The sequence below is a fragment of the Rhagoletis pomonella genome, unplaced genomic scaffold (genome assembly GCF_013731165.1).
Source record: "Rhagoletis pomonella isolate Grant_MI unplaced genomic scaffold, Rhpom_1.0 Rhpom_scaffold_00001, whole genome shotgun sequence".
In the NCBI taxonomy this organism is placed as follows: domain Eukaryota; kingdom Metazoa; phylum Arthropoda; class Insecta; order Diptera; family Tephritidae; genus Rhagoletis; species Rhagoletis pomonella.
Genome location: NW_023458555.1, coordinates 55,390,005 through 55,414,153, shown reverse-complemented (window position 1 = coordinate 55,414,153; position 24,149 = coordinate 55,390,005). Strand labels below are relative to the sequence as shown.

General features: G+C 37.4%; 1 protein-coding gene and 2 long non-coding RNA genes across 3 annotated transcripts in view; 2 read left to right on the top strand and 1 right to left on the bottom strand.

Moving 5' to 3' along the window:
- The window catches only part of LOC118746300 (beta-catenin-like protein 1), a 41,396-nt gene extending 34,488 nt beyond the window's left edge, over positions 1-6,908 (bottom strand). The window contains exons 1-3 of the mRNA XM_036480150.1: positions 6,799-6,908; positions 6,190-6,742; positions 5,102-5,970 (exon numbers count right to left, since the gene is read on the bottom strand). Coding sequence (XP_036336043.1) covers positions 5,102-5,970; positions 6,190-6,742; positions 6,799-6,828 — 1,452 coding nt within the window. The 5' untranslated portion in view covers positions 6,829-6,908. The remainder of the gene's footprint in view (positions 1-5,101; positions 5,971-6,189; positions 6,743-6,798) is intronic.
- Positions 6,909-12,586: 5,678 nt separating this feature from the next.
- On the top strand, positions 12,587-13,033 carry LOC118751561. The gene is made up of 2 exons (XR_004994559.1): positions 12,587-12,647; positions 12,721-13,033. It is a non-coding gene; the product is annotated as an uncharacterized LOC118751561 (long non-coding RNA).
- A 1,504-nt stretch (positions 13,034-14,537) lies between these two features.
- Positions 14,538-14,867, top strand: LOC118751555. The gene is made up of 2 exons (XR_004994552.1): positions 14,538-14,576; positions 14,636-14,867. It is a non-coding gene; the product is annotated as an uncharacterized LOC118751555 (long non-coding RNA).
- Positions 14,868-24,149: the final 9,282 nt, after the last annotated feature.

Below are 24,149 nucleotides of genomic sequence, written 5' to 3'. Positions count from 1 at the left end.
GTGGTTGAGGGAGCTTTGAAATATAGAAGCTAAACAGTAGCGGGGAAAGGACACCACCCTGAGGAACCCCCTGTTTTATTTTTCGCTGCTTACTCGTTTTGTCTCTAAATGTTACCGACGAATGTCGACCACTCAGATAATTTGCCGACCACCGTTGGAGCCTCTGTGGGAGAGAGGAGGCCTCTATATCTTCTAGCAGCGTGGAATGGCAGACGGTGTCAAACGCCTTTGACAAGTCCAACGCTACTAGAATCGTTCTCTCACAGGGACGGTTGCGGTTAAGGCCACGAGTTATCTGAGTGTTTATGGCGTTAAGTGCTGTTGTTGTACTGTGCAATTTCCGGAAACCATGCTGATGCTTCGCTGGGGTCAGGTGGTTTGTGAAGTACGGGAGTAGCAAGGCCTCGAGTGTCTTCGCTACCGGTGAAAGGAGTGTAATCGGACGATACGAATCTCCTTTGTTGGCGGGTTTCCCCGGTTTGAGCAGTGGGACCACTCTCCCCACCTTCCAGATGTCTGGGATGATGAGAGTGGCCATTGACAGGTTGAGGACCTCCGTTAGGTACGCTACCCCCGCAGGACCCAAATTTTTCAGCATCGGCATGCATATTCCGTCGGGACCCATGGCTTTGGAGGCTTTCGCCTTCCCGATGGCCACCTGAACTTCACCGCAAGTGAAAGCAAGGGGGGCACAATTTGTTGGCAGTTTGTGCAGCCTTTTGGTCACTCGACGCTTGGCTTTGTCTACCGGAGGATGCAGTATGAACTGCCGGCTAAAATAGCTCGCGCATCGCTCCGGGTCCGACGAAGCATGGTCGCCGAAGGAAATTTCGACTCTGTCGTCGTGCTTCGTCGGATTAGACAATGACCTCACGGTTGACCAAAGCTTGCTCACACCAGAGGTGAAATTACAAGTATTCAGGTGCTCCTCCCACTTCTTCCGCTTATGTACGTTTACAAGTTGCCGAATCTCCGCGTTGAGATCCCTGATACGGGGATCTCCGGGATCGGCCTGACGAAGGCTATCACGCTCATCAGCTAGAACAGCCGCTTCGGCAGGGAAGTTTGGACGTGGGTCCGATATACGTCCTGCCGGTATGAAGCGAGCTGCAGCAGCAGTGATAGCCCTGCGGAACTTACGTTCACCGAGATGGACGTCGGTTGGTGTGGGGAGCGCTGCGAAGGTGTTTTCAGTAAACTCCGCGTAACCTTTCCAATCAGCTTTGGAAAAGTTGATATAGGTCCGGTGTTTGGCGGAGGCAAAGTCGGTTGGTTTATCAATCGAGATGACTATGGGTAGATGGTCTGATGCCAGAGTCAGCATAGGTCGCCACGATATGCTGTTTATCAGACCAGCGCTGACTATTGTGATGTCTGGCGAGCTACTGCAGTTACCCATAATCCTGGTGGGTGCGTCGTCGTTCATTGTGCAGAATGTCGAATCGTCTATCTGCTCAGCCAAGTCTGTTCCCCTACGATCGTTTGACAGGCTTGAGTGCCAAAGATCGTGGTGCGCATTAAAGTCACCTACTACCATACGGTTTTCACCTCTGAGGAGCGCACCTATATCAGGGTGATATCCTGCCGGGCAGCAGGTGACAGGGGGTATGTATATGTTAAATATTTCGAGCTCGACATCGCCTGACCGGATAGCGATGCCCTGACATTCTAGGGTGGTATCCCTGCGGTCGATGTCTGCTTCGATAAGACGATACTGCACGGTGTGGTGCGTGATGAACGCTAAGCCACCACCATTATCTCGCTCGCGATCTCGACGGTGCACGTTGTACCCGGCGCAATTCAACAAAGTTGAATTGCTGTGCAGCTTCGTCTCTTGGACCGCAGCTATTAATATACCATGCCGACACATGAAGACGGTTATCTCCTCAATCTTGCTCTGTAGCCCGTTACAGTTGAATTGGAGGAGCTTCATGTGGTTCGGGAGACGTGTCGTGATGTGGGGTGTGAGTGAGGTGTATGTTCTTGCCGCCGTTGGCTGTGTGTGCTGCTGAGGTGACTGCCGCCCTGTGGTGGTGGTGGGGGGCGTCGCAATTGACGTCTGCGACCGAGCAGCGCAACACGGGCCCTCGAAATTCCCCGTCCAATCTCGCGTGGTACGCAGACCTGAACATGCCCTAAAGTGGCACCAGCCAAGGCAGGTGTTGCACTTGACTGATGTCACATTACGGAATATTCTGGTCTGACATACCGTGCAGATTGTAGGGGGAACCACGAGTTGTTGGCGGCGGCGTGTGGGTGGTGGTGCAGTTGTGTGTGTTATGTGGTCTGTGGTGGCTATGGTACGGTCTGTGGTGTTATTATGTTGTTGTGTAGTGGCGACTGTGTGTGGTTGCTGTGTGAGTATGTGGGGCTGCACGGGCGGACTATCGTTTGCCGTGGAGGCTGCTCTGTTTGAGCAACAGGGGGCCACGTAAGACGTGGTTTGGACTGTCTGTGTGTCCGTAGTCCCGAGCAGACCCTGAGGTGACTCCACCCCTCGCAGGCATTACACTTGACTGAGGTGGAGTTGTGATGTAATCGTCTTCGGCATACACAGCAGGTGTATATTTCTGGCCCAGGGTTTAACTCGATGCCAGCCCTGAGTAGGAGAATGCGTAGTGAATGTTGCCCTATGGACGGACAACTTCTGAGATACTTCGCCGACCTAAACGGGGTTAGATCGCCGAAACAACAGCCCTTGGTCGGGTGAAACCCGAGTCATTCCGGTACGTAGAACCGGCTGTCGTGGGAATGCGCCCGATCGCAGCGTGCCCTGTAGGCGGCATCTTTTTTCTCTGCAGCTTCCTGACACTCCTCAGCGTACCAGTTGTTCTTTCGGGCTACTTGAACTCCGACTACTTCTTCGGTGGAGGTACTTAATGAGCGGGAAATGTGGTTCCACTGCTCGCATGTGTCGGTTTGTTGAAGAGTGCTCTCTGAGAGCAGGTGTGAGAGTCAAGTAGCGAAAGCGCTGGCTGTCTGTTGTGATTGCAGCTTTTCGAGGTTAAGCTTTCCTTGCATATTTGGGCGCACCTTTTTTGCTGCACAGAGGCGGGTGCGTATCTTGGCTGCAACAAGATAGTGGTCCGGGTCGATGTTTGGGGCTCGGAGAGTGCGTGTAAAACACTGGAAGCTTGCCTTCCGTCTATCACAACATGATCGATTTGGTTTCTCGTTTTTCGATCCGGAGACAGCCACGTAGCTTGATGGATCTTTTTATGCTTGAACCTAGTACTGCATACTACCATGTTTCGAGCCCCGGCGAAGTCGATCAGCCTCAATCCGTTGTCGGACGTTTCGTTGTGGAAGCTGAATTTTCCGACGGTGGTTCCAAAGATCCCTTCCTTGCCCACCCTGGCACTGAAGTCGCCACGCACGATTTTGATATCATGACGGGGGCAGCGCTCGTACGTGCGCTCCAAGCGCTCATAGAAGAGATCCTTGGATGCCTCATCCTTCTCTGCCGTCGGGGCATGGGCGGAGATGAGCGAGATGTTGAAGAATCTCGCTTTGATGCGGATTGTGGCTAGACGCTCGTCCACCGGGGTGAACGACAGTACTCGGCGACGGAGTCTCTCCCACCACAAATCCAACTCCGAATTTGCGCTCCTTTACATGGCAGCTGTAGTAGACGTCACAAGGCCCCAGACATTGTTTGCCTTGCCCCGTCCAACGCATTTCTTGGATGGCGGTGATGTCAGCTTCTGTCCTTACGAGGACAACCAGCCGGGCAGAGGCACTTCCCCATTAAGGGTCCGGACATTCCAGGTGCATGCCCTCAAATCGTAGTCCTTTCAACGTTTGCCGTGGTCGTCATCATAAGGGGGGTCTCATCCGAGGCTTTGCCTTGCTTCTTCAATGGAAGTGGTTTTTACGTGGCGAGTCCCAAGCCCAGCGCACAACCCATTGCTGGGACGGGGGGGGGGTTTCGCAACCAAATACACGTTTATATAGCGAGCCGCTTGCTCCAAGCAGACACCCGCTTGCAGCCGCACCTACTGGTGAACAGACGCTGCAGACTTCAGTGAGCCCTTAAACCGAATAAGTCGGAGTGGCCCCACCGAAGCTCCCTCTCTTTCTGCCGTGACCCAAGGCTCCACTCGGATTGGTTACCGCATCTCGCACATGGGTTGCTCACGTTGCCCAGAGTGTGCGAACGAGGACGCAAGAGTCGGGATTGAGTATAGCCATGCAACTGTAACTGCATACCCAGCGCAATGACTATACGCCATTGCAATCCACTATACCCCATTGCACTCCAATCTCGAAAGCTACTGAACGGATTTTGACGAGATTTTATCTAATATATTCTGTATCGATAGGAGTGACCTTTTAATTTAGAATTTTAATAGGGTTGCGCCGTTAAGAAAATTATTATATTCAATTCTAATAAGCGTAGGCATCACTTCTGCACCGTCACTGTCAAATGAAAAGACTTAGCCTCTGGATGTGTAATGATGTGTCTTCACGGTTCGTTGGATAAAAATATGAGATACCAAATGAAAGTGCATCACCTTCGCGTTTACAAAAACTTTAAGTTTTTTGAGTAGGGTTTCCACCTATTTAAAATTACTATCTTCTATACATAGTATAAAGGAAAGGCTAGATATTTGAATTAAGCTACTGAGTAGATTTAGACAAGATTTTTTAATTATATATAAAATAAAACTAAAAAGTTCTAAATAAAATAATGTAAAAAATATATATTTTTTAAAAACAACCTTTTATTTAACATGTATAATCAAAGGAATAAAATGAGGTTGTGGAACAAAAGATTTTTTAGCAAGAAAATTTTGTTAATACTGCACTAAAATTAATAAAATAAAATAAGTTAAGCTCTCGTTAAAGTTGCTAAAGGCCAAATAGTGAAAGGAATTACTCAAACTCTTACTAATTTGTTATATTTGTGCATTTTATTCATTTCAGTTCAGTTTTAACACGATTTTCTTGTTAAAAAATCTTTTGTTGCACGATCTTATTTTTTCCTTTCATTGCACATGATAAATAAAAGCTTATTTTTAAAAAATATTTTTTTACATAATTTTATTTACGCTATAAACTTTTAAGACAACAACCAATTAATAATTCGCCCTTTGCATACCTTTTCCTGTTGATCGATTTCCCGGTCTACGGATTCAACCTTTTCCAAATACTTTAAATGCAACTCAAGCAATCGGTCAACTTTTTCATGATCATTTTCAGTGAATTTTGAGAGCAATCTTTGTCTTTGCGCTCCTCTGCAGTTTCTTAGCATCGATGCTATTATCGAACAAACATGTTCTTCATGTTCGTCTGTTGACAATAGGCGCTGCTTGTTCCGTTTGGGAGTTTTCATAAACAATGGGAAAATCGTCCGTAAGCCAAGTATATCCACGAATTTATTACAGTTTTCGCGACCATCTGGTCCTGACATGGCATGATCAAGAACCTTAAGTGAACCATTTCGCGACATTTTTTTCTCCCTTAGCATTAGATTCATCAGTTGTAAGCCTTCCCCTTTAAGAAAGCGTTCCCGGTTTTCCTTCGCCATTAATGCGGAACAAAGGCAGTTGAATAAATTTTCCATGTATTCTCGTTCTTCTGTCGATGATGGATCATGCCGCTTATAAATCGCTAATTGCTGAAGCAAAACATCGATGCCATCTATAGTTCCAAGCATTAGACGATTCTCATTATTCGTCTGAATTAATATAGAAAGTATCTCGCTGCAGTAGAGTTTATTCGGGTCGAAAGGCGACTTTTGCTTAAGCCGTTTTAAAAGCCAACCGAGTAAACCTTGTTCAGCCGCTTCCCGTACGATGTCACTGTGCATTTCGGTGAGATTTTCAACAACTGCTAGAGAGTTGTGTACGCCATCAACTTCTTCTTTAATTTCTTCATTAAGTCGTTCTAAATTTTGTACCAAAAGGGCACATACCTGTTGTTTACGTAAAGCCTCAATTAACACGTCCGCACCTTCACTACTTTCACCTAGAAGGAATTAAATGTTGTAGTCTTAGGTAAGGTTAAGGCTAGTTTCTCCAATTCAACTGAACTTAGTTTAGCCACTTTTTGGACTTAAGTCAAAAGTTAGACTACGTTTTACACAGCTTATTCTTGGCTTAGTCAATAAAATTGGCTTAGCTAAGTTAAGTTGAGTTGGAGAAACCAGCGCTTAAAGTTAAAAATTTTGTCCGCTTTAATACTAACCTAATATGTCTACATCGGTAACTTCTTGCAAAAGATCTACGATCGCAACTGAAATATCTGTATTTGGATGTGCGAGCAACTCCAATATGCTTGGGATGCCGTGCAATTCCACCAACACTGGATAAAGATCTGGTACGGTTGCAACGCCCTTCAACTCCTGTATAATTGAATGCAGATCAACCTCCGATTCCATGAATTTTTCTGGATTATCAGGATATTTGATACGCATTTCCTGATTTTTCAAATTCCGTTTTTCAAAAACAAGCAACAATTTTTTTAATCCAACTTCGTCAAGTACGTCACCTTCCGCATCTTCATTTTCAACGTAGTTTAATATATTCATTCTTTCTTCTTCAGTAAGTTCAGGACCAAACAATGCATCTAAAGATGGAACATCGGGCTTCACGAAGTCTGCAGATTCCTTTGCCCGTTCAATTCGACGCATTCGTTTTGATTTTGCCTCTCTTTTCGAGTCTATGGAAGTTCTTTCTTCTGCCGAATTCGCCAAATAATCATCATCATCCTCGTGAGGACGCTTTGGAGTCTGTTCCGGCTGTTGATCAGAGGATTTCAATTTAGTTTTTACCTTAAAATACTTTAAATACTTACCTTGAACGAAAGCAATTCGGCGACATCCATGTTATTTACGTATTAATTATTAGATTTTAGATGTTTACAAAATATGATTAGGATTCAATCGATACAAGTAAATACTCGATACTTTTCATTTGATACCAAGTATTTTTTTACTCGATACATTTTTGTTCGGTATCGAGTAAGTATCGAAAAAAAGTACTTGGTATCGAAAGAGTAATTTCTACTACTTTTAAAACTGTAACCAGCGTTGCCAGGTTGTCCTTTTTAGCGTGATTTGGACGTTTTTTGTACCCAGTTGACGTTTGGACGTTTTTTAGGGAATATTTTAGTAGACGGACGGCAAGTTCTAGAAAAAGGGGGGCTGAGAGGGGGTAGAATAGGACCCACTGATTGCAAAAATATCGCCGTTTTTTCTAGCAACCCAATAGTTCTTATATAATTTATTGTTAAAGTTTTCATATAAACGATGAATAAGATAGCAAAATAACATACAACTTGGTGCTACCAGACTGGAATTTTGAATAATAAAAGCGGATTTTTAATTCGGAATTTTCACTTAGTAGAATTCTCCTTTCTGTTTTGCGAAGAAAAGGAGCTGAATACCGTTTGCAGAGAACACCTTTCTGCGTAGGCGGCCTTCGGCCGCACTTAGGGATTATAACCCTCAGGCAGTAGAATTCTCCCTTCTCTTTTGCGAGGATAAAGGAGCTGAACACCGTTTGCAGAGAACACCTTTCTGCGTAGGCGGCCTTCGGCCGCACTTAGGGATTAATACCCTCAGGCAGTAGAATTCTCCTTTCTGTTTTGCGAAGAAAAGGAGCTGAACACCTTTTGCAGAGAACACCTTTCTACGTAGGCGGCCTTCGGTCGCACTTAGGGATTATAACCCTCAGGCAGAAGAATTCTCCTTTCTGTTTTGCGAAGAAAATGAGCTGAACACCTTTTGCAAAGAACACCTTTCGGCGTAAGCGGCCTTCGCCCGAACTTAAAGCAAACAAATCGGGCGGGACCAACACCGCCTACGTCATAGGCAATATTTTTGCACAGGGGTTCGTTACCGGAAACCCTCATTGATAATAATACACGCCCAGAATAAAAGTAGCGGTAAATTTTCATTTTCTTTTGTATTGATTTCCCCTGTATTAATTTTTAAACATTGCCTTCCTTGTATGTATTATTTTGAACAATATGGCAACACATGTTATGTGTCAGTTTACAATAAGTAAATATGGGTGCAATTCAATGTAATTTACAAGTCGACAAAAGGTGAATTAAAGTGATTTATATACAAGATAAAATAAAATAAAAGTGTGTAAAGTATTAAGTACAGTGTTATGTATATTTATACATATGAAAGTATGTGACAAATGCACTTTTTGTTAAGGAAACCAAGTGGAACGACTTAAGAAATTTTAACAAAAAATAACTTATAAACAATGATATTGTTTATATTTTTTAGTTATACATGTTTGAAAGGATACCTCCCTTAACATTCTGACCAAGTTTCATCTGTTAATTCCACCTGGTTTTCTTAAAACAAAAGGTGCGGCCCACCCGTTTTTTGTGTAAAATATAACGTTTTTTAACTTCCCCGTAATTTTTCTTTGTTACTAAATCTTATAAGTAGAACAGATTTTGAATTATTTTCTTAATAAATCTTTACAATCTTTGTGTTTTGCTGCAGCTGCTTCAAAAGATTTTTTTCTCGATTCTTGGACTAAGGATCCCGTGTTCAAAGGCTGGTTGTGTAAACACTTGAGGTTACGAGGCTTGCTGTAATGTTTGCAATTGCACATTAAAAGCCAATTCAGGAAGGACCGATCTATTGCAGCAGGCACGCTCGCAAAAGCATCAAAAAAGCTGTGCAGCTTAAAACGTTATTATTATTATATTAGGTCCATTCAACTTTTCCAGTAAGTACTTGCAGCGAGAGCGTAAAAGAAAAATAGAGAGTAAAATTGAGAGCAAGAGAAAATTTTCAGAAAAAGTTATTGAACGCAAAACTAGTAAAAACTTGCAACTTAAGCCATTTTAACACTTTCTGCCGGTTAAGTTCCTTTTTAATTGGTAATAGTTCCCATCGTCATAAAAATAAAAAATATACAATAGATTTAAATTTTTCATCCATATTTTCCTTTCACTAATTATCCTCTTAAACAGTTTGTTTACATTTGAATTTGAAACATAACCTTACTTTTTGACTCCTGCAAATTCCTGCTAGTAAAATTTTTACTTGCAAGAATTTGCAGCTCTCTCGGGGTGTCATGCTCTCGAATTCGCCCCCTCCTGCAAATATTTTGGGTTATGGAATGCATTCCCAGTAAAAACTTGCAAGTACTAGCAACAATTCGTAACAATTTTTTGATATTGAATGGACCTATTGCTATGCTCCTTCTTAGAAGAACGTAATTTAGCATTTTCGACAACCGAGCCCCTAACCAAATGTCTACAGGAAAAAAAATTATTAAAAATCAACGCTATTATTTAGCCCCTTTGCACAAACTTGCTATCAAACTGCATACTCAAAAAAAAATTCTATAAACTCTGAATAAAAAGTTGAAAATCTAGCTGAAAGTTTGAAGATTGTTTATAATTTTTGTGGATTTATATTTTGTTTGTTAATGAGCTTGGCTTTTATGGAAAAATAATAAACATTAAATAAGCGAAAGAGAGACAGCCAAAATCGATCAAAAATATTGATGACTTAATCAGCTGATCACAAGTGTATGTATAAAATAATTTTTATATTAACGGCCAGTTTACAATGAATTTTAAATGTGCTCTGTCGAAATGACATTTTAAAATATGTGCATTACGTACATATCGAGCCCTAACCGCCAAAGTAACGTAAGCGACAAAATTTTTTTTGACGCAGAGATGCATCTAAATGCTCTAGGAATATTTCTGCATCAAAAATAAAATTTTGAAAAAAATGCCGCTTACGTTATTTTGGCGGCTAGGGCTCGATATGTACCTTTGTATACAATAAAAGTTTAACAAAAACAATTTTTTGTACATCCAATTGAAAACGTTTTTGGGTAGGGAATGACGTTTTTTTCAACCAAGAGGGACGTTTTCTTATGCCGAAGACCTGGCAACACTGATTGCAACGGCAACTCAACAAATGACGCCCCTTATTAGGCAGTCTGCACACGGTTCGTATAGCTTTAGCCGCGTATAAAATTTTTTATGCAGCAACGATTCCTCTACGCCTCAAGATCTGCACACGAAGCAACTTCAAAGCGTCAAAGTATCAGGCAAAAAATGTTAAGTGATGCCAAATTATTATTTCTTTAATTAATTTTCAGTTATTTTTCTATTAATTGCACGAATTTTATTGTTTTATCGTTTTTTTTTTATGAAATGCATGCACGCACACGGAAAATTGTAAACAAGATTCTTCTTCGTTCGCTTTTTTAAGCGTACGTACGCCTAGCTACCAACACTGCTGTACGCCAAGCGATGTGCAGCTAGCTTGCTTTGACGAATTCATGAAGCTGAAGACTCGTATACAGCCCTCCATTTAAACGCACGTGTGCGGCATCAAAGCGTACAACTTGCGTATGTAGCATCTAATACGCGTCTAAAGCTATGCGACCCGTGTGCAGACTGCCTTAGAGTTTTCGCGAAAAGGGCGGTCATGTAGTAGAGAAAGTAGAAATCGCTTGTCTGGAAAGCATTTAGAAAAGTTGTTGTTTCTGGAAGTCATATATGTAATTATAACTAATATTGTTCCTCAGCAATATACCAAAAGAAATAATACAATTTTTTTTCATAAGTAGTTTGTAAATGATGCAGTGCGCTGTATACTTATAGGGGTAACCTTATGGATAAGTGTCGGATTTTTATTTTTATTTTCAAATTAATTTAAGTTACTTTTTTATAAAAATATATAGTTCAATCAGCGACGAAAACCATGAAAGTCCAAGTCTCAAGATTTGTACAAAAATTAAAAGAAAATCAAAGTTTCACCAAAATTAAACACTTTTTATTCAGAATAAAAAGTGTGAATTTTGATGAAAACGTACTAGCGCAAAAGAGAAGGCACAAGTTGTCCCTTCTTATTATTTACGTTCTTTGATGAAACTTTGTTGATTTGCTTTTAATTTTTGAACAAAGTTTTAAACTTGGATTAACAAGGTTCTTGTTATGGAATGAACTATATTATTTATAAAAAAAGTGAATAAAACTAATTTGAAAATAAAAACAAAAATAAAAATCCGAAACTTATCCATATTGGGTGACCTACACACTCATATGACTGAAAATATTATAGCCTTATAGCCTGTTCCTTGGTAATGTACCACAAATATTAATTAATAATTATTTAGTATCCTTACTAAATAACTTAAATATATACGTTTTCTATACCTGCAACTTTATTGGCTTTTTATTTGATTTTGACATACAATGTTTTAAACCATGATAAGACGTAACCATACGACCTTTTACAACAAATAAAATTATAGTTTAAAAAACTAAAGCCTACCTATTATAATTGTCATTAGTACTGTCATCAGCAGGGAACGGATTTTTAGGACCTAAAAACCTATAAAAAAGGCAAAATAAAATAACGAAATAGGCTGGAAAAGGCAAAATAAAATAGCGAAAAAGGCAGGAAAAGGCACTAGGTATTGCAAAAAAAGCAAAATAAGGCACTAAAAAAAGACGATGAACAATCAAAAAATACATTTATTTTAGAAATGTTTATGTTACAAGTAAAAAGAGAAAAACTATGAACTAGTTTCATTATATGAAAAATTTGTACTTTGAATCTTTGACTATTTTATCCTTTCGAGTTTCTAACTCATAAAACTTTAATCTGTATAGTTGTAGTAACATTGAACAACAAGATGCATTTTGACGTTTTCTGGCAGCATTTCCATTCGATTTTCGCGAAGAAAAGCCTTGAATGTACTAAATGTGCGCTCGATGTAAGTTGATACAAGTGGAGCCGTATTTAAATATGGAACGTTTGAAACGTTCATATTATCAGGAATAAGGGCGTTTTCCTCGCCCTTTACAATTTTATCCACATCCCTTATTGTCTCCAAGCCTACGTTAGCTGAGAAAATGGCTTTGAATTTTTCCAACACCAATTTGGCAAGAGGTCCTGCGCTTCTATAAGCTGCATGGGCATGTGTATATTTTTAAATCTTTAAAAAAATATTGTAAATGCTATAATCACGTTTTTAAAGGTAAAAAAGGCAAATATCTTAAAAAAGGCAAAAGGCAACATCAAATGTGTATATATGAAATCTGGGAAAGCTAAATCGTGGACATTCTTAATCGAATATACTCTATATCTTTAGCAGAAAAAGGCAATTTCCATAAAATCCGTTCCCTGGTCATCAGGTATGAAACTTGAGAATAGAAATCGCTGCATCTTTTAGGCGCATCAATATTACATAGTTACATCCCGAGCTAATAAAGGGAAGGTACTAATAAACAGGGAAGTATCTCTCGAAAGAGATGATGAAAACAATTCAAGTAACTACTCGATACTTTGCCGATACTGAATAGGTATCGATACTTTCAGTCTTTGGAGTACAAGTACTCATTAGAGTGATACCTTAGTGGTATCGGTTGAACCCTAAATATTACCATGTTCTGACCGACATCGAAAACATGTTTTCGTTGGTAAAACTGGCTTTCGATCTAAAACTTGTGTTTTCGTCCATGTAAAATCTGTCAAACGAAAACTAGTTTTCGCTGAAAACCACTTGAAAACTCACGTCTACTCATTCCAATCCGTGTCGCCACTAGGTTTTTTTCGATTATTTATCGAAGTGGAGGTCATATTTTATCATCTTTAGTACGTAATTTTGTATTTATTGTTAATTGGCTGGGCACAAAATAAAGTAAGCATTGAAGTAAAAGGTTGTTAATGAAAAGAAATTGAAGGAAAAGTATTTTGGTTTTGTTTTTGTGTAGCAAAATTGTAAACAAAGGATGTAATAAGTGTTAACGAAAACACCAACAATCGGTGTGAACAGCCTTCAGCCCACAATCTCAAAACTCGTTTTCAAGGTGTTTTCGTTGTCAGGCAGAACATGGTCCCCTTTCAGACACGTCAAGTCTTGCTTTCAAACCTGCTCGTTCGTTGGCGAAGGAGGTGGGAAGAGAGGGGAAGAGTACAGATTCCTTCGTACCGTCAATTCGTTTGAAGTTTACTTGTTCTCTTTTGATCTTATCGTTGCTTCCCATTTAAAGATCCTAGGACTTGAATTCAATAAAACTTGATGCGTGTGGAAGCAAAGAGAAAACACAAAAGAGAATGCGATAAAAATTGCTTTAAAGACTTGACGTGTCTGAAAGGAGACATGGTATATGATTACATGTCAGAGACGACATGATTCGATACTTTTCCTACTCGATACTGATCCTTTTGCTCGATAGTTACAAAACGATATAGTTTGGCGTGTTAGAATAGAGTGTAGCTAAATATAAACTACTAAGTTTTCAACAAAAAATCTTATTCAATAGTAAATTTCAAATATTTTAAATATCTTTTGAATAGGAACTTATAACTTTTTTACCATCTGCAAAACTGGTTTACGTACCGGTAGGCTTACGTTCGTTACTAATTTCAGCTTAACCGGCCGTCTTTACGGGAACAAGTGCAGAATACCCATGAACGGAAGACACAAGATCACGCGCGAACGAAAGAAAGAAAAAAAGGATTTTTCTAGCTGTCGAAATCTCGACGCCATCTTTGTTGTAAGAAGTAAACAACGAAGAGAACGAAAAAAACCGCGTAATTGTTGAACGCATGAATAATCATTTTTATTATACAAATTCTCCTATAAATCATGTCATTGTGTCAAATTATTCTTTACCTTATGTGTACACACGTTGTCATAAGCAAAAATGAAGAAAATTCCAGTAAAAGGCCAAATTGTAAGCAACGAACAAATGTAAACAAACGGCTAATGTCAAAATCGCACAACTTTTTTCCCAAATGTAATTATAACGGGCAGCTGGTTTGCTGGCGTGATCTTGTATTTTTGGCTCATCCAGAATACCTACATTTCTCTACTTTGAACTGAAATAACACCAGTAATTATTATTTCCCTCCAAAAAAAGGTACACTGTTATGATCAGGACTGAGAGCCCTATCGATCCTAATATAATTTTTTGAAGTGAAACTTCTTATACTAGGTTCACATAAAAGTAGATTATCCTCATTTTCTAGCTTAACTCCCTAATCTGTAATTAGAAAAAGAGATTAACCATATAAAAATCGTTCCTTGTTAACCTGTAATTATAAAATAATCTCAGATTTAACCGATAACTTTTCGGTGTCCATCCTAGTTTTATAGATTGTTTTTGCCAAGAAGAGGAGAAATGGAAAATGTAAAAGTAAACAAAAATGGACGCTAGCAAGGAAAACAGGTTTGTAAATGTATTTTTTAATAAAATGTTAAGTTAAAATATATTTATATTGCTTAATATAGCAGAAAAATGTGATCACGGTGGCACAGAGAAGAAACATAACTTTTCCTTGAGATGTGAGAATAACAAGCACAAAAAATTTGACGGCTAATAATCTGAGATTTACCTGTGTAAACGGGGTGATTAAAAACGAGCTTTGATTGAGATAATATTTATATTTGAACATACTTTTAGGCGGCGGTATCGCATAAATGGAGAGTGAAATTTTTAAAACTGAAAACGTTACATGAGTGAGAAGGAATATAAAGGTAGGATATGGAAGGGGAAAAAAGAAATAAAGCGACGCATGACGGGTACGAGTACCTACATATGTATATATGTATGTTTGAATGCACGTATGTACGTATATGTATACAATATATTTATGTATGAACGAACTCATTGCGCATTTCAGCTCTGCCGCTACCACAATATAACCAGTAAACAAGCTTGGGTGAATTTGTCGACTGCCTTTCTCGGGGATGAATATTTCAGGGATGAAAATATTGGTACACGCGCCGAAGTTTTGCTTTTGAGAAACAATATAATTAGCTCAAAATAGTTTCAAAAAATATAGTGTAAAACGAAAATTATTAAATAATTCTACATTAAATTATGTGTATAACTAAATGACTCACTATGTAAACTATTAAAATACAACTTGTTTCATTACCCTTTTTGTGCAAAATGATAATGACTATCTGAACGCTCGGAGCGCTGCCACTAAAATGAGAAACTACAGAAAAAATACGGCTCTGGTGTTACTTGTGCCGTGGTGAATATATATTTCTATTTTATATTATAAAAAATCTGCAAAGTGTCGGCTAGATTTTCAAGTTTTTATTCAGATTTTTTAGATTTTTTTTTTTGAGTATGAATTCGCCTTGGAAGTTAGAAAGCGAGTAAGGATGAATGCCGAACAAAGGAATTTGTCTTCTTCCAACTTAAATAAATGTATTTTGCAAACAAAAGTGCGCACGTTACTTAGTGCCTTGGTAATGGCGAATTCGTAAGGATCTATTGATTGCATTATTAACATTTTCATTTATTTGTTAAACATACAATTACTTCCATTACCACCCGGTCTTATGGATGCTAGAAGCGCGAATTCATATAAGGTGGTGTTACCGGAAAATAAATAAATAAATTATATGTATATCAGAAAATTAATAAGATGAAGTGAAATTATTGTTTGATTTCTTACCAAACCTATGTATGTAACTCAATCGCCTAATGGTTTGCCGAACCGTAAACATATGTTTACACGTCCAATTTCGTGAGTAGGTACCTGGTACTCACACCTGTTTTAAGAAGTTTCACTTTTATCATGTGTACGGTGTTACACACGCATTTTTTTCCAATAATAAACGGTTAGCTGATTCAAGTCTACAGCAAGTTCACAAAATTAATTGAAAACTTGTATCAACCAAAGAATTGTTTATATTTGCTCATGATTCAATAATACAAGGTTGGATAAATATTGACATTTGTGTCAGTCGACTGCCTTGTAAGGTTGCATTTGAGAAGGAAAGAGAAGCGGGTAACAATTTTATCTCCTTTTGTGAAAAGGTAGTAGGAAACATTAGTCTGGTAGTGCCAAAGAACGTAGATAACAAGAAGGGACAACTCGTTATAATTGTGGCGAAAGTGCGCAACAGGGGCGTGCCTTCTCTTTTCATCCAATCAAAAATCGCACTAGGCCAAAAGAGAAGGAACGCCCATGTTGCGAACTTTCGCCACAATTATAACGAGTTGTCCCTTCTTGTTATCTACGTTCTTTGGTTGTGCTGAAATGCGTTTTTGTATACAAATTAAATTAAATATATAAAGAAGATTCCACTGATCTACACAATAGACAATAAATTAACTTTTTATGGCCACATAAATATTAGAAATGAAATAAATGGATATTCACATAAAATTCTTGCCAAAGAAAAATCTTTGAAATCTTTGAAGAAATGTTCCCAAATATTCAAAATAAACCATGGTTTCATTGAAATTCCGGTATATATTAAACAAAATTAATGGAATTCAAACAAATCCTTTATTCAAAGGGACTATATGAAGAATTATACAATTGGTACAGATGCAATTGATTTAATGCATATAAATTAATCTTTTAAAAATTATTATATTTGATGCATTTAAAGATTACATGTTCAATATCTTAAATTGAATTACATTTGGTTTTTTTTAATTTAAATTTTTTAGTAATGTTTTCTACTTTTTCCTCCAATCAGTCTTGCTAATCATTATATTGGTTACATTTAAAAGTTATATTATCGGTAAGTTATGTTATCGGTTAAACTTTAAAACTATGTCTTCAATATCGCAATTTAGTTACATTTCGTTTTTTAAAAATGTTAATTTTTTTGTAATGTTGTTTACTTATTTCTGTAATCAGTCCCAATGAGCACAAGAAAATATCTTTATTAATATTTCCACTTTCGCTTTTATGGAGTGGTACACTTACTTGTAAATATGCAAAGGCTGCACTTGACCAACCCAAACGCTGCAGGGGTAAAAATACATGCACCAGCAAACGTGGACGGGCACCCAAGTGATCCTGACCTTCACAAGAGAATATATTTATTAATATTTGTATTTTCTGCACCAGCCATACGTGGACGGACACACAGGGATCCTAGCATGCAAAACTTACTTGCAACGGCTGCACTTGTTGTAAAACGCTACTTTTTGAATACAAATTATGAATAACTCCGATACCCTGCAAACAAATATTTAAATTATTGTTGTAATTCAAAATATTTCAACTATTTTTGATTTTTTGCCATACTTACTTGAATTTGCCCAATAGGAAAATGAATTTCCACGAAACAATCGATGAAAATATCGGCAGTGTTGCCTGTTGAACTTTTTATACGAAGACAATATTTCTCCTTGTATTTTAGTAGTAGTTTCTACAAATCGAAAAAGAAGGCAACACAGGCTAAGGCAGAATGCGGGAGCGAGACAACTGCCAGGTTATCCAACCTTGTATTATTGAATCATTATATTTGCTCAACAATGATTTTATTCAACTAGCAATATTGTCCAATCATGGTAGTCGTTTTGTAATTATTAACAAACATACATTTGTCCCAAATAGAAGTCTAAGGGCCGGTTACTCAATGTCTGGTTAACAATAATCTCCGGTAAAACATCGTTGTCGAGGTTACCCACTCCATGTTATATGCATGGAGCCGCACACGTCGATAATGATGTTTAAACGGAGACTAGTGTTAACCAGACATTGAGTAACCGGCCCTTAAGTAAATTGCAGACTGTCGTGAACTTTATATTTATTTCGCCATATCCAACTATGCCACTTGGTCACTATATCCAAATCTTGGTTATTATAAATAAACCTTTTTCTGGGTGTATGAGAAAGGCAAATTAATCTGTTTAAATGAACACCACTAATATTTCTTGCAAACACACATCGATTTACACCTTTTATCTCGCGTCCGACACAGAATTGCTTTCGTATAAAATTAAGCAAAAAATCAATTTCTTACACAGAGAAAAAAGGATTAGTTTCGACAACTACAGATATTTAGTTCCCGAATTTTGACAATATTCGGGAACTGTTACCAAGGACTGGGAACTATTGCCATGGGTTGGCAATTATAACTAAATATATTAAAGCTTCTAATATTCAGCTAGGTTGTACCAAATCGTTAATTTAGTTGAAGGGTTTGGTAAATACTAATAAATATTTTTTTGAAGCATATTTCTACAAATTCCATTCAACTTAACGTATGGTTCATAAAAGGATGTCATCAAGCTCTGCTAATACAGATAAGCTTTCTTTCAACACATGGTTTAGTCATGGCTACCAAATCTTAGGGCCGGTTGTTCAATGTCTGATTAGCACAAATAGGAGGTAGAAGCTCCGGTTAAGCACAACTACTGCTTTATCGACCACACACCAACCACATTGAACAACCAGCCCTTAGTTGAGGCAACCACGATTTAATTTGAGAGCGAAACATATTCTTGCACGATTGAGAGAATACAAAGGTTGCGCCGATCTCGGACCGCTATTCCTCTCTTAACGAATTTGACAGAATCGTGGTTTGCATGACGTGACACTTGTGCAACTTGTTTACGTTTTCCTTGCAACATTTTTTCTTCTTCTTCCATTCTTGCTCACGTTTTGGCATTTCTCTCTCGCAATTGCACCAGTGTGACGTCACCCAAAAGTTATTCTCAAAAATCCTCTCTGATCGGCGCAATCTTGTATTCTATCATTCTTGATATTCTTGCTTATGAGTCACCCCTAAATAATGCTGAGCGCTCTCTGAGCACATGAGTGTTTCACATACGAATAGCGCCAGCTGAGCAATGCACACAGTCCCAAGAATGATACAATACAAGATTGCGCCAATCGAGCTGAGAGCAACTGGCCGTGACGTCAATAAACAGTGTTGCCATCTTTTGATTTTCAAAAAGCATCAAAAACTTGGAAAAAAGCGTTTTATCACACTAAAAGCACCAAATTTTTTTGAATCAAGGGATGCTTTTTTCATAACACAATACCGAAGTACTGCACATTAAAACTGGTATATCTCGAGAAAAAAAATCGAATCGCATCAAACGAAAATGATGCCCTAATTAGAAATGAGCAAATAATTTGTTGTTTTCATTATATAACCTCAAATATCGCTAAAAACCGTGTTTTTATGACTTTGAGGTAAGGATATCTCAAATTCTAGTGCTAGCGCAATTGTGAGGCCAGATTTGGATTCAGCACCAAGAAACGATGTGCTTTACTCAGGTGGTAAAAAAAAACAAAATTTGTACAAATAATGAGAAAAGAAAAAAACAAATACTTAACTTACTTGCGTACTAGCATTTTCAAAGTGAATAGAATTTAACAAGGTGGGTTTGCAACTTCAGCTTTTTATCAATCATGGTTGTATTTTAGTCCATTTATATTTGTAGATTCTTGTAAATTCAGTGCTGCCACAAGCCTTAAATATTCCAAATTATTTCAGGTTTAAACTATCTCGAAGTAATTTTAGTTCAGAAAAAAAACACTAAAAAAGGCACTAGGCACTAAGTAATTTTTTTTTGGCGTTTTAATTTTCAAAGAGCACTAAATCTAGCGCTTAAAGCACCAAGTTGGCAACTATGTCAATAAATACCAGAATGAGAGAGCAAGACGAACTCGACAAGAAAAGAGTAAGCATCGGACAAAAGGCAGTATTGCCAAGTTTTGAATTTGAAAAAGGACAAAATTTTTATTGGTGTATTTTATAGACTATACGCATACATAATTTTATTGTAAGGATGCCGATTCAAATTAATAAAAATCAATGTTTCTTGCACGAGGGTTGATTTCTTCTGGCATGATTGAAGGTGCTGTCACATATTTTGTTGTCCCTTATGATTGTCACAGTGCCATGATTTTGTTTAAATTTTTGTAAAGTTGCTTACCACACTTACGATTGCTATAAATTTTGCTAAAATTTTTTTAAGATTTTCTAATTTGGTGTCTTCAAACTAAAAACAAAAGCACCAAAAACGCGCCAATCACCAAACTCAGAAATTTTCGCGTTTTGAATACCCACTAAATTTGGTGCGAAAAGCATGAAGTTGGCAACAGTGAATATAAACAAAAGTATTTTATGACGTCATGACGAATGGCGCGACCTTTATTTTCTGGATCGTGACACAGTCCCACTTATTGAATCGTTTGAATGCGCTAGTAAGCCGACTGTAGCGTATTTAATTATAGAATTATATTTTTTTAAAATTTTATTTTCATATAAACTTAATTTTAATTTAACGTATTTTAAATTTCAAAGAAGAAAAAATTCTGAAGTAATCAAAAATTTTCTTTTTGATTTACATAAATTGAAACAGAACTTAATTCAATAATTTCAAAAAATAACAAAGTACAAAAATGAACAAAGTACAATAGTAAATAGTATTAACACTACAATACTCCCCCTTCCAGAGAGTTATTATTATACAAATTGAAAGTAACTTGTTTCTTTTTAGTCGTTGTTGAAACTATATGGTTGTTAGTGTTATATGGTTCTGTTATTTCAACTATTGCTGGCTTTAGTCTGTCAATCGAAATAATTTTAATTTCATTATTCACATCTACCTTAAAATATTTTTTGTCTTTTTCAATAACTCTGTAAGGCCCTTCATAAGGATGTTGAAGAGAATGCTTGTTAACAATGCGAATAAAAACAAATTTGAAAGTTTGTAAATCTTTTGGAACATAAATTCCTGAATCGGAATTTTTGTGATGTTTTAAATCAAAGTTTTTAAAACGTTCCCGTAAATTTCCTAAAATTTCGGCGGAAGTAACATTTTCTGTAGTTGGCACAACAAGTTCTCCAGGTAGACGCAAATTTTGGCCAAAAAGCATTTCAGCTGGAGTGGCTGCAATATCTTCTTTGTACACTGAACGCAAACCAAGAAGAATAATCGGTAGCTCATCGTACCAATCTCTAGTTCCATTCCTAGCCAAAATTGAAGTTTTCAATTGTCTATGGAATCGTTCCACAATACCATTACTTTGAGGATGATAGGAAGAAGTTGTGATATGATGACTACCAAGTAATTTAGTAAGTTCCGAAAATAATTTGGACTTAAGTAAATTGAGTACCCTGATCCGTCGTGATTTCTAAAGGCACACCGAAACGCGAAACATATTCATTAAAAAATTTATTTGCAACTGTCTGTGCAGAGATATCCTTTACAGCATATGCTTCCGGCCAACGAGTAAATCTATCCATAATTGTTAAAATGGAGCGGCAACCTCTTGAAACAGGAAGCGGTCCAACAATATCTAAATGTATATGTTCAAATCTGCTCTTCGGAATTGGAATTGTGCTCACAGGAGATTTTGTGTGACGACAAACTTTAGATTTCTGGCAACTTATACATCCTTTTGACCATATGTTTATCTCCTTGTTCATACAAGGCCAATAATACTTCTTCACAATTAATCGGCGTGTAGCCTTGGTACCAGGATGAGCAATTCCATGTAACATATCGAACACTGTCCTGCGCAAATTATTTGGAACGAAAGGTCTAGGACTTTCTCCTGACACTTCACACCAAATATTAAAATTTAGAATAGGAATTTTAATTAAATTAAGATTTTGAAACGTTTGTCCAGAAATAAGTTTATTAAGTTCACTGTCCTGTTGCTGTTCACTCTGTAAAACTTTGAAATTAAGTTCTGAATTTTTAATCACATCTATTTCAAACGCACGAGATAACGTGTCAGCTACAATGTTGGTCTGTCCTTTAATATACTGTATGTCACTAGTAAACTGTGCAATAAACTCAAGATGCCTTGTCTGTTTTGGACTACGCTCAGTTTTGGAATTTAGAACAAAAATCAAGGGTTTGTGGTCAGTAAAAACCGTAAACTGTCTTCAAATAAATTGCTAAAAGTTCCCTGTCAAAAGCACTATATTTCATTTCTGCTGGAGAGAGTTTCTTTGAAAAGAACGCAAGTGGTTCAGACTTATTATTGAAATGCTGCTGTATGACACCACATATTGCTGTATTGGATGCATCTACCGTTAAAGACAATTTTCCATCTTTACTAAAATGATTTAGCAAAATCTTAGATGCAAACTTCTCTTTAATGCATTCAAAAGCTTTAATGGATTTGTCATCCCAAACCAAAATTTTGTCTCGCTTTTTACTTGTTTTATTAATTAAATCATATATAACTCCAGTAAACTCAGCTAATTTTGAAATATATCTATGGTAATAGTTAACCATACCAATAAAATTTTGCGCTTGTTTTATTCACTTCGGTCGTTCAAAATTGCGAATCGCTTCTACTCTGTTTACAGAAGGCTGTATCCCTGCCTCAGATAAACAATGTCCTAAAAAATCTATACTTGGAACACCAAAAATGCATTTGCTTGGTTTAACGTTCAAACCATACTCAGACAAACGTTCGAAAAGTACCCGTAGATCCTTTAAATGTTGTTCTTCACTCTCACTTGCAACCAGTAGATCATCAATATACGCGAAAACAAAATCTAATTTACCTACTACTTCGTTGATGAATCTCTGAAACGTTTGCGCTGAGTTCCTCAGCCCGAAAGGCATTCGGGTGAACTCAAACATACCGAAAGGAGTAGTAATCGCCGTTTTAAAAATGTCTTCTTCTGCCATTGGAATTTGGTGATACGCTCTAACTAAATCTAACTTTGAAAATATATTTTTATTCCTAAGGTTCATATTAAAATCGTGAATATGAGGCAAAGGATAACGATCCGGTACAGTCACATTATTAAGTCTTCTAAAATCACCACAAGGACGCCAGTCATTAACTTCTTTCTTTGGTACTAAATGAAGTGGAGATGCCACGGATGAATTTGATGGTCTACAAATCCCTGTTTTTACCAAAAAATCGAATTCAGTTTTAGCTACTTTAAATTTGATAGGATCTAAGCGCCTTGGCTTAGAAAAAGGAAGGTTTCCTTCAGTGACAAGTCTGTGAACCGTTGTATGCTTAACCGGTTTTGAGTAATCTGGCTCAGAAATAAGAGAAGGAAATTCCTTCAATAATTTTGTATATTGATCATCTACTGAAAAAATTTTTGGAAGAGGAACATTGCAAAAGTACGAAATTGTATTAACTGATAGATTTGTTAGCGGATCTACTAAACACTTGTTTTTAATATCAATAAGAAGTCCATATTTACACAAAAAATCAGCTCCTATAATCGGCTTCGCAATATCAGCAATCAAAAATGTAAAAAGGAACTCACGCCTTAAACCCAAATAAATATTCAAAAGTTTCTTCCCGTATGTAAAAATAGTTGAACCGTTAGCTGCCGTTACAATTATATCTGAAGATTTCCTAGTATTCGAAAATTTAGAAACTGGAAGTACCGAAATTTCTGCTCCGCTATCAATTAAAAAATTTAGTTTGTTTGTTTTATCAAATATAAAAAGGCGACGTGTGGAAATGTCCAAATTCCCGTTGTTTGTCACCGCAACAACGGACGACTTTAGTTTGTTGGACTATTATTTTTCGAAAATGCACATGGTTGTTCACATTTTTTAGCCTTGTTTCCAAATTTATAATGATATCTACATAACCAATTCGGATTGTCGCGTGATTTTGATCGATATCTAAAAGCGCTCCTAAAACGATTCCTATTCACTGAACGTGACCTTGAATAATTTTGATTCATTTCCCTCCTCATTTCACATAATTCCAAAGAAAGTTTTTCAAATTTTTAAAAATAAGAGAAGTAGTGTTAACCAAATTAGCCATGACTGCATTTTCACCTTTTGAATTTTGAAAATCAATAACTGAAGCTATCTCGCTTTTGCTAATAACCTCCCAAACATTATCAGCCAATTTCGTCAATTCACTAATACTGCTTGAATTAGAACTAGCTAAAATCACGCTTAGGTTCTTCGGTAACTTCCTCATCCAAAGTTTCTTAAGAATTTCTTGACTAAAATTGGAACCCGAAAGCAGTACAAGTGACCGATAAAATTCCGAGGGCTTACGATCACCCATTTCAGTATCCGATAAAATTTTGTCTAATTTCGCATTCTCACTTAATGAATGCCTTTCAATTAAAATTTTCTTAAGTGAGGTAAATTTATGATTTTCGGGCGGATTTTGAATAAAGTCTAAAATCGTTATTATAACTTCTTGCGGAAGTGCAGTAATTGTATGTTCATACTTTGTTGTTTCTTGTGTAATATTTTTGGTACTAAACTGCATTTCCGCATGAATAAACCACACTTCCGGACAACTTGTCCAGAATTGTGGTAGTTTGACCGATGTAGCACAAATCTCATTACTATTTCGATCGACATACGGATTTGTTAACTGTTCGTTAAACGTACTATTTTGTAAATCAATAAGAGTTTTTAATATTTTTATTGAGCTTTGTACCACAATTGTTTATTAGGAA